Source organism: Aspergillus neoniger (genome assembly GCF_003184625.1).
Source record: "Aspergillus neoniger CBS 115656 unplaced genomic scaffold BO87scaffold_35, whole genome shotgun sequence".
In the NCBI taxonomy this organism is placed as follows: domain Eukaryota; kingdom Fungi; phylum Ascomycota; class Eurotiomycetes; order Eurotiales; family Aspergillaceae; genus Aspergillus; species Aspergillus neoniger.
The window spans coordinates 140,990-156,686 of NW_020291163.1; the positions used below are offsets into that span (position 1 = coordinate 140,990).

At 48.3% G+C, this 15,697-nt stretch overlaps 5 protein-coding genes and 1 non-coding gene across 6 annotated transcripts; 4 read left to right on the top strand and 2 right to left on the bottom strand.

Moving 5' to 3' along the window:
* Positions 1 to 593: 593 nt before the first annotated feature.
* BO87DRAFT_286922 (glycoside hydrolase) lies at positions 594 to 3,356 on the top strand (the record flags this gene model as incomplete). The annotated part of the gene is made up of 2 exons (XM_025618947.1): positions 594 to 1,297; positions 1,385 to 3,356. Coding segments are annotated over 2 exons (2,676 nt in total), but the record flags the coding sequence as incomplete, so codon positions are not given.
* Positions 3,357 to 6,275: 2,919 nt separating this feature from the next.
* On the top strand, positions 6,276 to 8,722 carry BO87DRAFT_444839 (uncharacterized protein; the record flags this gene model as incomplete). The annotated part of the gene is made up of 5 exons (XM_025628145.1): positions 6,276 to 6,339; positions 6,371 to 6,591; positions 6,641 to 7,839; positions 7,876 to 7,981; positions 8,042 to 8,722. The coding sequence occupies 5 exons, from the start codon at positions 6,276 to 6,278 to the stop codon at positions 8,720 to 8,722; spliced, it is 2,271 nt and encodes a 756-aa protein (XP_025476080.1).
* A 283-nt stretch (positions 8,723 to 9,005) lies between these two features.
* On the bottom strand, positions 9,006 to 10,005 carry BO87DRAFT_400286 (SRR1 family protein; the record flags this gene model as incomplete). Its single annotated transcript, XM_025625511.1, has 2 exons — positions 9,006 to 9,639; positions 9,710 to 10,005. The coding sequence occupies 2 exons, from the start codon at positions 10,003 to 10,005 to the stop codon at positions 9,006 to 9,008; spliced, it is 930 nt and encodes a 309-aa protein (XP_025476081.1).
* Positions 10,006 to 10,718: 713 nt separating this feature from the next.
* BO87DRAFT_t216 lies at positions 10,719 to 10,808 on the top strand. Its single transcript has one exon. It is a non-coding gene; the product is annotated as a tRNA-Asp (tRNA).
* Positions 10,809 to 11,227: 419 nt separating this feature from the next.
* On the bottom strand, positions 11,228 to 12,311 carry BO87DRAFT_400287 (hemolysin III family protein; the record flags this gene model as incomplete). The annotated part of the gene is made up of 3 exons (XM_025625512.1): positions 11,228 to 11,389; positions 11,440 to 11,670; positions 11,724 to 12,311. The coding sequence occupies 3 exons, from the start codon at positions 12,309 to 12,311 to the stop codon at positions 11,228 to 11,230; spliced, it is 981 nt and encodes a 326-aa protein (XP_025476082.1).
* Positions 12,312 to 12,919: 608 nt separating this feature from the next.
* BO87DRAFT_379701 (uncharacterized protein) lies at positions 12,920 to 14,975 on the top strand. The gene is made up of 3 exons (XM_025624117.1): positions 12,920 to 14,560; positions 14,614 to 14,757; positions 14,880 to 14,975. The coding sequence occupies exons 1-2, from the start codon at positions 13,291 to 13,293 to the stop codon at positions 14,637 to 14,639; spliced, it is 1,296 nt and encodes a 431-aa protein (XP_025476083.1). The 5' UTR covers positions 12,920 to 13,290; the 3' UTR covers positions 14,640 to 14,757; positions 14,880 to 14,975.
* The last annotated feature ends 722 nt before the right edge of the window (positions 14,976 to 15,697 follow it).

Genomic DNA, 15,697 nt, shown 5'->3' on the forward strand with positions numbered 1-15,697 from the left:
GGTAAATTGTGGCCTGGTTGTATCTGAGCTTCCCCGAATCTGTGTTAGGGTTGAGACGGATCTCACTAGTTTCGGGCCGGATCCTTTGCACGGTCACGACTGCCTGCATTGACCAGTGGGGTCTCGGCAACAATTTTATTTCGGGTATAATTATATCTAAACGAAGGGGAGAGAATGATACTATACAAAATATTGCAGCCTATTATAAATCATTGTGTGATAGTGATGCCTGAGAATGAGTGGTATACCTTAAATGATTTAAAATGGCTATATTTCTCAACACTTGTGAAGCACCAAAGATCAGTTTCTCTGCCGGATTCTCCTTAGCACTGCTCTTCATTACTTCTTTTACTCTGTGTCTCTCCTTATAATTCTTCCTTGCAGCCTCGCATTTCTAGTCGTTCCTTATGTTCTTTTGTATACTCCTGGCATTCTTAACGACTGTTGAGTTATAAGCAGCGGCAATTCCTGATATGCGCCTGATTTCGCAGCTCACGGGTGGACTGTTGGCGAGCAGCCTTCTGGTTCACCCAGCGCTGGCAAGCACGGAGCGTGAAATCCAGGCACGAGCTCGAGTGCAGAAGCCGAAGCCGTGCCCTGCTCCCTGTTCCAGCACAAACCCAGCTGATTGGTTTGTTTACCCTGATTTGGAAAGACTCGCGCAGTGTAATGAAAGTATGCTTCTTGATTTCAACATCTACAACACTGTGACTGATCCTCAACATCATTCAACCATCTACACTTGCACAACCCCTGGAGACCTTGCCTCCTGGGGTCCATTCAGCACCAGGTCATCCGACAGCGGCTCCAGCTCTCCTGTTACGTATGAGGTTGGCATTTGGAAAGCCAGCTCCCCGCCGGGGAGCTCGCAGCTTCTCGCTCTGCTGCGAGATATGCATAGCTACCTGATTGCCAACCCTCACAAGGGAGAATTATTCGGCTACTCTAATCGAGTAAGTGTCGGGGTTTACCTTGGTGGCAGTTTGCAGCTGACTCCCAACGTTGATTTTGCACTCAATGAAATGATCTCCCTGTCACAAAATTCCACTTACGACCGGGCAATCTTGCAATACTGCGGTTCAAACGCCAATAATACTTTGGGTGTGGCAGTTTCAACGAACGGAGACATCACTACTGTACAACAATACATCCAATCCTGGAGTAAGGCCGAGTGTATATCGGACTATGACAGCCACAGTTCTGGAACAACAACCCTGTGGACTAGTCAAACAGGGCTTCGCAACAGCACGGGTGCATTCACTACCATTACGTCAAATACAACTACCTCATCCCACTCGTTGACTCGCCGTCGTTCTCAGCACGGCCACTTCCACGGCCACACTCATTCACACACCCACGCTCATCTGGCTCATCGTGACAGCAGCTGTTCTTATATCCAGGTCGTGTCAGGTGATTCATGTGCTACACTTGTCTCAGAATGTGGTATCACTGCTGCTGAGTTCTACCAATATAATACTGCCTCAGATCTATGCTCGACACTGGAAGTTGGACAATATGTGTGCTGCTCCTCCGGGGGTTTGCCAGATTTCTCCCCATCCGCTTATAGCAACGGCACCTGTTATACATACACAGTCCAGTCCGGTGACACTTGTTCGGCGCTGGCGCAGACTTATAGCCTCACGGTCGCGGAGATCGACTCCTACAACAACGATACATGGGGCTGGTACGGATGTGATGACTTGCAGGCGGGGACCAACATTTGTCTTTCCACAGGCAATGCCCCCTACCCGGCAGCTATAACCAACGCTGTTTGTGGGCCCCAGGTGCCGGGAACCAACTTCACTGATGCACCCACTTCCTGGTACTGGGCTCAGTTAAACCCGTGCCCTCTAAATGCATGTTGTGATGTCTGGGGCCAGTGTGGTACTACCCCATTGTACTGCAATGACACGCGAGCTTCCACAGGTGCCCCAGGTACCGCAGCCGCTGGCTCAAATGGTTGCATCTATAACTGTGGAACGAACATTACCAACTATGCCGAAGAGCCGTCGAGATATGATGTGATTGGTTATCTGGAAGCCAGCAGTGTCAACCGTACGTGTCTCAGATGGGAGGCCTCTGACGTGAATACAACAAAGTATACGCATGTCAATTTCGGCTTTGGAAACATTGCGTCCGACTTCTCTATCAATGTAGATGGGATGGAATCCGATTTCAATCTTTTTCTAAAACTGGTTGGGACTAAGCGAATCTTGTCCTTTGGTGGATGGGACTTTTCTACGAGCAGCAGCACGTATATGATATTCCGTGAGGGAACCGCTGCGGCAAATCGTGAGACGTTCGCGACGAATGTGGCCAATTTCATTACTGAGAAAGGACTTGATGGAGTCGACTTCGATTGGGAGTACCCTGGGGAGCCTGATATCTCCGGGATTCCGGCAGGTGGTTCAGATGAAGGCGAGAACTATCTGGAATTTCTGAAAGTCCTGCGTGCACTCGTGGCCAATGATACAATCATTTCGGTAACTGCTCCGTCATCGTACTGGTATCTGAAAGCCTTCCCAATCGCTGAGATGGCCGAAGTCGTTGACTATATCAATTACATGACTTACGATCTTCATGGTATCTGGGATCTGGGCAACGAGTATTCGCAATGGGGTTGCAGCGACGGAGACTGTTTGTTCTCGCATGTGAATATGACGGAAACAATGTGGGCATTGGCGATGATCACCAAAGCTGGGGTAGCGACGAAAGACATTCGCGTCGGTGTCTCCAGCTACGGCCGTTCCTTTCATATGACCACCGCGGGCTGCTATGAGTCGTGGTGTACATATGATACTGCAGGCGCCGCAGGACCCTGCACTGACACAGCCGGATACATCGCTGAGGCCGAGATGGATGAGATTCTAGCCTCGGATACGACGACCCAGACTTACTCCACGTACGACACTGATATTCTGGTTTATAACGAGACCCAATGGGTAGGCTACATGAATTCCACTACGCGCGCGAGCCGGATGGCATACTACGAGCAGTTCAACTTCGGTGGCACGGCCGAGTGGGCCATTGACCTGGAGACCAATCCTCTAGGAGACTCAGACGATGATGATGATGGCACCAGTCCTTTAACCACCACCACGAGCACTACGACTGTCACCATCGACCCAACTGTCTGGATGGAGCCCTCTCCAGTCGTAACCTGCGTGCCGCCTTGCCTCATGATCATGCCGCCTAAGCCGCTGGAAACTACAACCACCATTACCTTCAGCGAGTGGGACACGCACATCACATGGGCCTCCACGGCCACCAAGACCACAACTCTGGCCAACGGAAATGTCGTGACCTACAAATCCATGCAGAATTCGGCCATTCCCACGCGACTTTCTATCGCTCCCGTTACCACCAATTATGTCAATGTCTGGAACCAGGCCATCACGCCAGGCCAAACCAGGGTCTATCAGACCAGCTCTATCCTTCCCACTCCTTTTCCTGTGGTGTATACCCCGTGAGTAGCCAACGTTTCTTTCAAGAAAACATCTTTTCCCATTTCACCATATATATAATGAAAGCTGACTTCGTACCCAATAGAACGGTGGGCGGCGTGACAAACGTCTATGGGGGTACGACAAGTACTATTGCAGGTGTCAGTTGGTCCTTTGGAAATGCCACCTACACCAGTCCCGCATGGACTGGAGTATTTGGGGGCACAACCAGCGTGACAGGGGGCACAACACTGTCTCCTTCAACGACTATTGTTACGCCACATCCTTACCCCACCGACACCAGCACTACTGATCCGGTCCTGAACACTCGTACTACTCGAATGAGCACAGGATCCCCTGCTGGACCGACCCCTACCTCTTCTGGAGAGCACACCGGTCATCACTGTAAGCATTCCCATCGATGTCCCGTACATTTTGAGCACCAACCCTAATCGGACGAATAAAGGTGTCATATTCTGCGCCTGTGCAGTTTGCCCTCCTGACCTCGATCTGGATGGGAGCTTTGGGGGAGAAGATGATGGCGGTGGTGGCGGGAGCAGTGGCAGCAGCGGGAGCAGCAATGACAGTGGAGACGACAGCGACGACGAGTCCAGCAGCACGAGCAGCACCAGCACCAGCACTGGAACGGCGGACGTGACCATGGGCGGAGCAGGCACTACCATCTACTACGAGTTCGTTCCCACCGCTGCGTCCACCAATTCTGCATTGCAAACATCTATCGATCAATACCTGGGATCCGTCTTTCGATCCCTATACGGTAGTGAGGTAGCGGCCATCACCGCCACGGAAACCGGCACCGCTGCCGAAGCAAGTATCACTTCCAGCAGCCCTCTTTGTGTAGAGGCCCAGGATCCTGACAGTGGATCGGATGACACCGTCTGCTCTTGCAGCGGAGGTAGCGGAAGTTACCCAACCCTCACTGTCGGGACCAACCCATGCGGATACACAGCTTTGCCGACCAAGACGACCACCAATGCATATCCTTACACCTTCACCCAGGCCGATGGCTGGATCGTCGGCTGCGCCTCCACGGGCATCATTGACGATGTGAGCTACTGCACTGGTTCTCGCACCACCGTGGGCGTCGACCGCACCATAGACCCGTACCCTTACACCTTCACTCAAGCGGACGGCGATATCGTCGCTTGTGCTACTACGGGCATCATCGACCATGTGAGCTACTGTTCTGGCTCCCGCACAACCGTCTCTACAGCCTCGGCAACCGCCACGGAAACCTCCCAGGCCTTTGCCATTTGGCGCACCAAGACAGTGGAGAAGTCCTGTGTCAACTCCAATTGTATTACGGTCAACGACGGCAATAAAGTTATCGCTTCATCAGCAGATACCACCGACGGGGACTTCTGCGAGGACCTTGCGTATGAAGCGACCAATTCCAATACAGGGAAGGCCCTGACTACGAAGTTGGTCGCTGATTTCACCTTTTCGGACTGGTCCGTTTGTGGTGTCTCCGGCGGCTACTCCTGCACTGAGACATCGAGCACCTCGGGGGTGTGGGAGTGTGCTGATGCCGATGGAGGGAATACTGCCCGTTGTGTCAAGTCGACGGATAGTTCATCACCGTTGGTTACATGCGAGGAGACTAGGACGGGTAACGGTGAGGATGTGTATGCATACTTGCTGGCCAATTGTACTGCAGAGTGGAGTTGTGCGGTGGATTTTTAGGATTATGAGTAATGATTATGTAACATTATACTCTCTAATCAAATGAGATGGGCTGAAATTACTCCATTCCCACGACTGCGTAGTTTATTGCCCTTCTGGTGATAAGTAAAGGTTTCTACGTCTTCATGGGATTAAAGACACTTTCGCAAGGAAGTTTTAGCCTCCTAGAAACAGCCGTAGAATAACACCCTTTCAAGTAGTTATGGAAGATTGCTATTATACTAACTAAATACACCAATTTGGGCTTTGAGCGACACAAACGGGCTCAATGTGCAGTCCAGCGAGTTGTTCAACTTTTCACAAGTCCCTTTAGATGTCGACTGCTTCAACTGTCAATACTTGTTCAATGTCTCGAACAAATAAAGAATCAGAAGATTTCCACGGCATTGCAAACCGGATGGCATATCATATAAAGCTATATTGTCTCTATGGTTAAGCAGTAGATTCCTTCTTTTGGTGCTGTGCGCATGAATGTGTTGTGAGGTCCTCACACCAGTGAGAATATTACAACTGTATGTTACATAAATATTTCCAATCTCTGTTTATCTCTCTCAAAAAAAAATTTTGCTTGAAAGCAGACTACCTGAGAAATGTTCATAACTCTAATGACTTGGAGGGGACGGGATCCCTTGACTAGTTAGTTATTGGGTTGTGTGAGATAGTTTGACCGTATTTGAATTGATTTTTCTCTACCTAACATCAGTAGATGGCAAGTAGTAGTGTGGGACTGCTTGAATCAAAAATTTCGTGAGTAATAGATGGGTTTAATACCTGGAAAATAGTGATAATCCGGGTCTTACCTTCGAGAGATCGGCGAAATCCCTTGAATGCCAGGTGAAGTAGCACGTGCCTTCACCTATAAATGAGGCCTAGAGTTTTCGACTGGATCAGATAACTACCATCTTCAGCTTCAAGCATCAAGCTTGTTCTTATTGATTTTCAGTTTGACCAAGGTAATCAGAATTCCAAGTTTTCGTGATTCACGATTATCGAATATTGAAAGAAGCGATTCATCTGTATTTTCCAGTCAGCCCTTTGTCCTTTCTCCTCCTGACCAAAACGTTCTTCTTCCAGACCATCACCCTCAGTCTTTCACTTTGCCAGTCTCCTCCATCGAATCAACACACAATGAGCCGTTGGCACAGTTCAAGCTGCAAAAGGCCAGATGTCAGTGTGGCAAGTGGAATTCCGTGTTGCAATCATTGCTTCGCCATTGCGATCAGCAAATAACCCAAATATATCAAAGGAAAGCACAGAACATGGCGACAGCGAACTTCAGACAGACTCTCAGGAAAGTTCACTCCCGACACTGCCCTCCAAAGATCACATACGACTTGTCAGGTTAAATACCGGTCCTTTCAAAAGCCTGCTTCATATTGACCTGGAGGTGGTGAGCATCCACAGTTGTCCAGCTGAATCATTTGAGATTTTCTCATTTGACTCAGTCAATGAAAAGGAAGACTGACAGTTCCCACATTGTCTTCGTAGGCAAGTACTGGGACATTGTTCACGTGTCAAACAAATGCCGAAAGGCGCTTCGCTTTGTTCGAAACCAGGAGATTTATCGACTCTTATGGGTGGATTCATTATGCATCGATGACGCTAACCTCAAGAAGAAAAGTCAACAAACCTCCTTTAAACGAAAAATCTGCCAAAGCGCGTCGAAAGTCCTTGCCTACTTGGGTGAAGAAACATCCGACAGTCGAGAAGCTTTGGATTTTCTCAACAGCATCGCTATAACAGATTCCGAAGTGAGCACTGGCCATGAGCATATAAACAGAGATACTAGGAGAGCTTTGAAAATCCTTCTAGAAAGACCATTGTTCACCAGATTATGGTTTCTTGTCGAAGCGTTACTAGCTCGGAATCTTAAGTTACTGTGCGGTGCACATTCAGCTCCTTGGCCTAAAGTGCCTTTTGCGTTGGCTCATGAAGACGTTCCTATACCCGACTGGCTTTTTCGGAAGGAACACTGGTACGGGATCAGTGATCGTGATATTTTAACCATATTAGCACGAGCATCCTCATACGAATGTTCCGATCCGCGGGACAAGGTATTTGCGGTGCTTAGCTTGATATCCCAGAGTGAACTTAGACCCGACTACACCGTTTCCGTTGAAAGTGTATACACTGGTCTATCTGCATACCTTATCAAAATTTGCAATTCCATGGATGTTCTCGAATTAGCTGGTCTAACAATAAAGACATTCGACCTCCCATCCTGGGTCCCAGACTGGTCGCAAGCATTATCCACGACCGCTACACCCGCTTCAACAACGAATCAAAGACTCAGCCGAAAACACAAGAAAGTCTCAGGCTCAGGTCGTGTAATATTCCGATCTTACCTTGCCTTTGACTGTGAGAGCCACCTGAGCATCACTACGCCGATCCTGCGCACTTCTGCTGTCAAAATCTGCGAGTTAAGGGGCAGTATCAAGCGTGGTCCAACTCGTGTAAAAATCAGAATGACGCTTGATGAAAGAGCCACTCTATCGGTTTCCTTCCCCGATCGAGGATATAAGCAAGGGCAAGATAGCTTGTTCCTTCTCGGTGGATACAACAACCCTGTCATTCTCAAAGAAGATTCTGTCACAGGCTCCTATCATTTCGTATCGACCTGCGCCCTTTCGCTCAGACAACCTCCTAGCAATAGATGGCTGCTGCCTTGGGCCAGTGAACGGCCGAATGAGCGGTACGTCGTCTCAGAACTGTCTCCTGAAGAGAATAGTCTGATTCGAGAATTCCATCTGCTCATGGAACAAACTACACAACAATCTGTCATCACCTTAAGCGATGACGAAATCCCCATACCCTTCGCCAGCGTCAGAGACAGGGTCTTCAGCTTTTCTCTATATCTGCAAAGCCCGTTGCCGAAACTTGAGAAACGATTGTAGGATAAATGGGAAGATTCAAACAGAGAGTTTGGCTGGATGTTCCGTGATCAACATGCAACATGGCAGTTTCTTCGACAAGTAAATACCTTGGAAATTCCCGGGAGACAGGGAGAATTTGAGATACTAGTGGACAAGTTTGATGACATCCAGACTACATTATATTGCGGTGTGAAGTTGCCTTGGACATATTCATGGGATCTCAGTCGATTTATCTGGTCGTTTTTACGACCTTTGAATCCAGAACAAGCGGCTCAAGGACCACAATGGACTCCAGTGCTGGGAAGGATGATGACGGCTCTTCCTAAGATTATAGGATGGGCAGAAACGACGGAACAGCTATTGACTTTGTTTAAATATAGTCAAACTATAATTGGCGCCAGCTGGGAATCATTTCCTGGTAATGGACTACCTCAGAAGTGGATTGATAACTACGAGAATTTCTACAAGATTCTGGATATGGATAAAAATAACTTCATAGCAGACCTGAGGACATCACTGGATTCATCCTGTCACTGGGACATACGAGAGTTCGAGCATAATGCCCGAGCTAGATGTCGTCTATGGAATCTCAACCTACCTCCCAAACTAGAATCAGGAAGTGCTAGTAACATAGCAGTGCATGCGGGCTTCAGATCCCTAGGGCTAGAGTTATACGATGAGCAAATGGTAGACATCCTTTGACAGATCCGTTGACTCTGCTCTGACATGTCTCTTCGGTGTGATGTTCTGCGTCCTCGTTGACTCCACCCTAATTCCGACGAATGTATACCGCAAGGTCCCGAAAATTTTCATTATAATCAGAGAAATCAAATTTGTCATAGTATTCCCGTATGCAAGTTAACACGCGTGGAGAGACAGGATCAGTCCTAGACAAGATAAGTTTGCAGATCCCGTAAACTAGAAGAAGAAGAAGAAGAAGAAGAAGAAGAAGAAGAATCATAATAATAATGAGAAAATGAGCAACTCACATGTGATCTTCATTCTGATCCCTCACTTTGTTCCATATCAAAACAGCCGGCCGAGCTATATCAAAGACAATTTGCCGCACAGCAATATCCGGAGCAACCGAAACCACAACTGTGGACTCATCAACTTCGAGAAACGCGTCGGGGTCTTCTACAATCTTAATTCCATTCTCCCCTGCAGCAACTATATCATTCCTCTTGCATTCTGGGTCCTGTGCAAAACATGGAATAGCATCCTGTGACACATTGTGCATTTTGCAGAATATGTCACGGAGAGTCAAAAGTAGAGCGTGCTGAAAAACCGATCGATCTTGAAAATCAGGGTAGACTGTTGCGAAAGACCCAAGCGCAATCCCAACGATTTTGGATATAGGGAGAGTCTTTCGTGACATGAGCTTTACCCGAAGCTCTTGGCACTCTTTGGTATTTTCCCACCTCTGGCGACTTTCTTGTAGAAGCTTGCTTGCGTCAGATACTGAATAAACTGAACAGTTCAAGTACAGCTCCTTGGTGCGGATATCCCGTAGATACTTGTAATGGCCAATCTCGATATGGTTGTAGGGCAGATAATCCCCTAGGTTATCATCATCGACTACTTCTTGCAGAGATGAATATGATATGCACGGGTTTCGGCTTCGCAGATCAAAGTCAGTGAGTTAATGCACCACTTTAGCATGAGGAACGTATATATAAACACACATACATAATGTACTCCATACCAGGCTCATCATGTGCTGGATAAACCTGCCCTGTAAGTACTGGAAACTCAACAATTACTCCATCCAACCCCGGCACACGTATACTCTGGATAACTCCATCGCGAGCGTCCTGTATCTGCTGTTTGAGATCTTGGAGCAACTCTTTGGTGTAGAATGGCTTCCCAGAGTCATACATCTCCTGGATGTGGACGAATATTTCCTGAGGGGGCGGTAGAGGCGAAGGGTCGGCTCGGGTTGCTAGCCCGATGAAAGTGGAAACTGGGCTTGCTGCTCTTTCCATTGCGTATCTTCAAGTAAAAGTGATTACTGTGTGGTAAGCTGAATAAAGTGGAAGATGCAGGCGCGTAAACAGACACAAGATGGGCTAGGCTGCAAATTGTGGGGGTTAGTGCACTAGTCAGCTGAGAGGAAAGCTAGTAGTGTTGTACTGCGAAAAGAAGTGCCACGAGCCGCTAGTGACGATCCTATATCTTTTTATTCTCCGAGAAAGCCTTTTTAAAGGTGGGTGGCTTATGTATAGTACTTAGCGCAGAGATTCTAGGTAATTTTATGTCCTTATGAATGGCACGGGAACGTCCCGTTCGGAACAAGCCTGGCGGCAATCGCCGTGTCGTCGGTGCAGACTTACGAACCATGGTTTAATATATAGAGGTTCGTATGCATATTACAGCTAGATAAAACGGGAAGTTGAGCAATATCATGCAGGGTAATCAGGAACTGGGATATGCTGAACAACATTGGGAGCAGGTCAGAAAGCCTTGCATGTTATGTGGTGAGCTCGTCTGAGGCCACTTGTGAGTCTACGAGACTTTCCCTATTTCCATACTAGTATATAATGTATGGGATCATTTGGTATCATTTGGTGTTTAGCTATTTTCGCGAAGTAACTTGTAATATATTGACTACTTTTACCCTCCATGCCTGCTATGGTAGGGCTACAGTTATCTTTTTTTTATTTCATAGAGCAAATAAAAGCAGCGGATTGATAAGAAGTCCTCGATGGTCTAACGGTCATGATTTCCGCTTGTCAATCCCTTTCGGGAACAAGCGCGGGAGACCTGGGTTCGACTCCCAGTCGGGGAGATTTCTTTTTTGTTTTTGCGTATCTTTGCCAGTTTTTCTTATCCATCTCAGGTTGAGGGTGTAATTTTGATGCACCTTTTGTTATAATAATGTTTTTCTTTGTGGGGGGTGGGTTTCCTTGATTTGTTCATTGATGATGAGACCTAACTAAGTATGTCTACTCTATAAGTCTACCATGATCTGCATTACGGTAGAACGGGCGTTTGTTGTAGTATGAAAGGCGTGTGGTTTCGGAAATTATAGCTCTTTCAAAAGAATGATTCTTCATATGCTGACATGGGATATTCTTGTAGCGTATAATAGTAGATGCCGAACTTCGTCTCTATACCACCATCTCTAGTAAACACAGATGAAATGAGCGCTCATATAGGATATCGATCGTTATAATTGGGTGGTTATAATGCTGAGAAATCGTCACGTCATGGCAGCCTACATTCGCCATGGTTGTAGTTATAATCAAACGCGGAGAGAATACCAACTAGCTGAACAACCGTGGCAAGGACGACCAGTACATGAAATATTTGGTGAGAGCAGCCGAATATGTCAAACCTTCCAGGCTTGACTGATTCCGGTATGCGCATCTACATTGACTTGTCAATATGGTACTTAGCTTTGGGATCGGTGTACTAACGGTATAGAAAAGTGCACCTAGAATGAGGAGCCCTCCTTCGCCAAGGTAATATGGCATGCCGGACTGTACCATCATTTGGGCAAAACCATAGATGCTGATACCGTGGATCAGAGGCGCGAAGCCAGATAGCCCAGTACCCACAAAGGTGCAGACACGGAAGGTGCGCCAACGGGGTCCTTGAAACTTGGGGTTCACAAGGATCATTATTGTGATGCAGCTCAGTGAGATGATCTTTTGATATCTATTAGATTTTTATGTACCAAACCGTGTGGCAGGGAACATACCATGCCCCAGTATATCCGTCGCAATAGAGGCTCGCAATAGAAGACCATGTAGATACCCGAGACGAAATCTCCCAGGGTCAGAACAATAATGCCAACAAAGTCGAGTCGTAACCACAATTCCGAGACTTGGAGGGAGTGATTCATTAATGTGTGATAGGTAGTCGACAGACCCAAACATATAACAGCAGTCAGGAGAAAGAAGGCAAAGATGGCGTGGTCGGATAACGTGGCTTCTGGGTATTTGACTTGAAGATACTGGTAGAACATGCCTTCTGATGCGAGGAAGAAGACGGCTGGAACTAGATGCGAATAAATGTTCACGGTTTCATTGTGCAGATACAACCAACTCGCGAAGCACGCATGGGTGGAATTGGAGACGGGTCGATAGCCATGTCGAATAAATTCATTGTCTTGATACCACTCGGGGATCTCGTCGTAAGAGACAAGAATGGGGGTACCGTCATCGAAGAGGACTTTTTCTGGTGTTGCTGGTTCTTCCGCAATGGCTCCCGGGGGGAGAGGAGAAGGTTTCCGCTGGCGCGGGATTGTTTCAGTTATTGATGGACTGTCCGCGAATGTCGCTGGCATATCGCAAATTGTATCCTTTTTTTATCTTGAAGCAGAATGTACAACGAAATGAGAATGGTTGAGCGGACTGGGTGAATATTGTGCTGGGTGGATAGTTTTCTTGGAGAGAAATCGAGCTGGGAAGACCCCGGCCGACTGAGGAGGAATCGGGCCTCTGTCACACCAGGCGCTGGGGGGAAGAGTTGGGGGGGTGCCTCCCAGGAGGGGCGCATGCAGGATGAGGCCCACGAGCCTATCACAGGCGGACGTGCACGGAACCGACAGGGGTCCCCGGACGAGTTAGCCGCCGAGGCTGGCGAATTGGCGATCAGATCTCCAGCCAACTTGCGCCTGTGTGCCTGTGTACAAAGTAGTCCTGTGGTGCACGGACGTGCCTGGGGTTGTTGTTCCATATAGTAGTCGTAGTATGGTACTCCGGCAATTACTGATGTCTAGCCTTGCCATCCATCCCTCTCAGCCCAGTACATCATGTCCGTTCGGTCTACGTATACACCGTTAGCATAAGGATTCATCCCCCAGTCCAAACGGCGCTAATCGAGACCTCTTCTGTCGACAGAGCTCCCTTAGATAACGCAGTTTCAGCTAAAATTATCATTCCCCTCCCTGCTGGTACCAAACCACTGATTCCCACGTAACACATGAAGCCCAAACGCAGACACCCAGTCACATCTCGCATGGACGCTCCGTGCAAGAGACTCGATGCATGCCTCATTGGCCTGATCCTCAGCCGCAACATCACTATCAGGCGTGCGGAGTCGCCCCATGTTCGCTATATCAACACGCTCGAGCTGGCATAGGCAAAGATCTCCAGACCGTCTTCTATCAATCGAACAGCAAGATATCTCATCTCCCTCATCATCAGTATTGATTCTGCGATATACGTCGAGTATATTGTCTCGTCCATTCAGCGCTTGAGTCTAACGCCTCGTCTCGGAACAGTAACGTGCAAGGGGCCTCTGACCACTCAGAGGTGGCTCCGATGTCGCATAATTCGACATGCATCACGGCTTCTACCGTGGCTGCCACCACCCACGACATCGTTCATGGATGGGTGCATCAGCCAAACTGTCGTGGAACTATCGACATCATATGGTCAGGCTTGTTCACGATCTTTATATGCACATACACCATGTTATGCCTTAACGTGCCTGCCCAATACGAGAAACCTTGGGATATCATTTGTCGGCGGCTATTCTGGATGTTGGTAGCGATCTCTGGCCCCGAGTTCGTTCTCACATATGCCAGTGCACAATGGGGTAGAGCCAGGGATTCTGTGAGGGCTTTCAAGGCGTCCGGCTTTCCTCAGTGGACAATGCGCCACGGGTTCTTTGCTGACATGGGGGGCTTCCATCTCGTTCCTCCGGACGGTCCCCCGTTCCCGGTCACTTCAAAGCACATCCATTGGCTGGTAATCCATAATTACCTGCCTTTCCCAGAAATCACCTCGGAGGAGATCACAGACAGATCCAAGCAAGATACAGTTGCGAAGATCGTCAGCTGTATGCAGACCAGCTGGATGCTTCTTCAGTGCCTAGGTCGCGCGGCACAGGGTCTTGCCATCACCACACTGGAATTGTCGGCCCTTGCTATCGTAGTCTGTTCTGTCATGACAAGCCTCTGTTGGCTCCATAAGCCTAGTGACGTTCGGACACCAATCAGACTAGAGCTTCATATCAGCATAGAACAGATACGCAGGGAAGCCGGCGACCATGCTATGGAACCATACAAGCAGACGCCACTGGATTTCATCGATGACCTACTCCCAAGTTGGTCTCTGAATGTACAGCCCTTCATGAGGATGCCAGTCGCACCCTTCGAACGGCCACTGCCGCGCCTTGGCAACGACAGGCTTCCTGACCTGAAGGGCTATCAGGAGATAATTCTTTGTGTTGCGACCCTGTTGTATGCCTCGATCCATCTCATTGGCTGGAATTTCGGGTTCCCAACAAAGGCGGAGCTCATCCTCTGGCGAGTATGCAGTATGTTTCTGTTCGGAAACACGGTTGCGTTCTGGGTCTTCGAGACGTCAGCTGCCTGGTATCGGATAGGACGCTGGCAGCGCTTCTTCTGCAGGATCTTCTGGAAATCTAAGCTGGAAGACGTGGAGCAAGCGCGACTGACAAGAGAATCTGCCAAAGTCCCCAAAGTACTGCCACTGAAGGCCGAATTCTGGAGTATATTCCCACTTGCTTGCACGTATGCTGCTGCAAGGTTATATTTGATCGTGGAAGCTTTCGTTGGGCTAAGAGCTTTGGAAGTCAGCGCTTATCGTACTGTGGATTGGACGACGTTTTTGCCTCACCTCTGAAGACATGGAATATGCTTTAGCTATGGACGTGTACCATTTGACCCTTCATTTTTGGCTAGTTAACGGGGTGTCCCCATTTCCTCTCTTTTATTCAACTTGTGTTTTGTTATCAAATTTTCGCTTTCTCTTTAGGGTGGCCTGTCTCAATGACCAGTCATGTCAGTTTAACATGTTTTAGTCGAGATTGTAGTAACATCCAGCCGAATAAAGCTTCGAACCGCGCGACCGCAGGCATATAGCGCAGAGAGGCTCAGACTTACCTTCCATCCTTACTAATCAGTATATCATTATCTTACTAAACTCCAATAAGCTTTCATAATCATCAGTAGCAATCGATAAGACACAAACAAACAAAAGAAAGAACAACATAAATGACTTCGGTGGCGTCAACAAACCCCGAACTGGCATCTTCCAACTTAGGAAAATATGAGGTGTAAAGTCGGTCCGACCGCAATTTAGGCCCGCGCGGCATTGCACGGCATCACAGAAACAGAGCACGACATGTTTGACCGAGATTCGTCTCGGTTATGCAGGTGCGGCCAAGGAGGGGGTGACCTGCATGCAGGGATGGCCCGGGAACTGTCGGCCTATCGCGGTCTCAGGCTGAATATCAAATTAGCCGCTGCAAGAGCGGCTTTGTTATCGTCGGCCCGAGTAGACCTATTCCAACCACGGCGGGGTTGTGCCAGGTGGCTTGGGGGCCGAGTACTTATTAGCATTTGCGAGTCATGAGGTGCATAGTAGTATGATTGGCTGTTTTGGGGGTTGTAAAAGGTTACGTTGTGCGACCTTGTGTGGAACGTGGTGCTGGTGGTGATCTGGGTGAGTCATTCGGGTTATCTGGGGATGGGATGGGGGTACACAAAGAAACACTACATTTGAGCAGGAGGAAGATAGATGTCACTGACAAAATAGATTCTGAAATCTAATCTATGGTCTTCTATACTCTAATTGGTATCCATCGCTAAGCAAAAGCAAAGCACGCTATAACTCCAAGCCCAGACAAGTAAACAAAGGAAATAGTGACAGGCACACATTACTTCCGAACATCGTGGTCGTTGAAGCCCGCTTCAAGAAC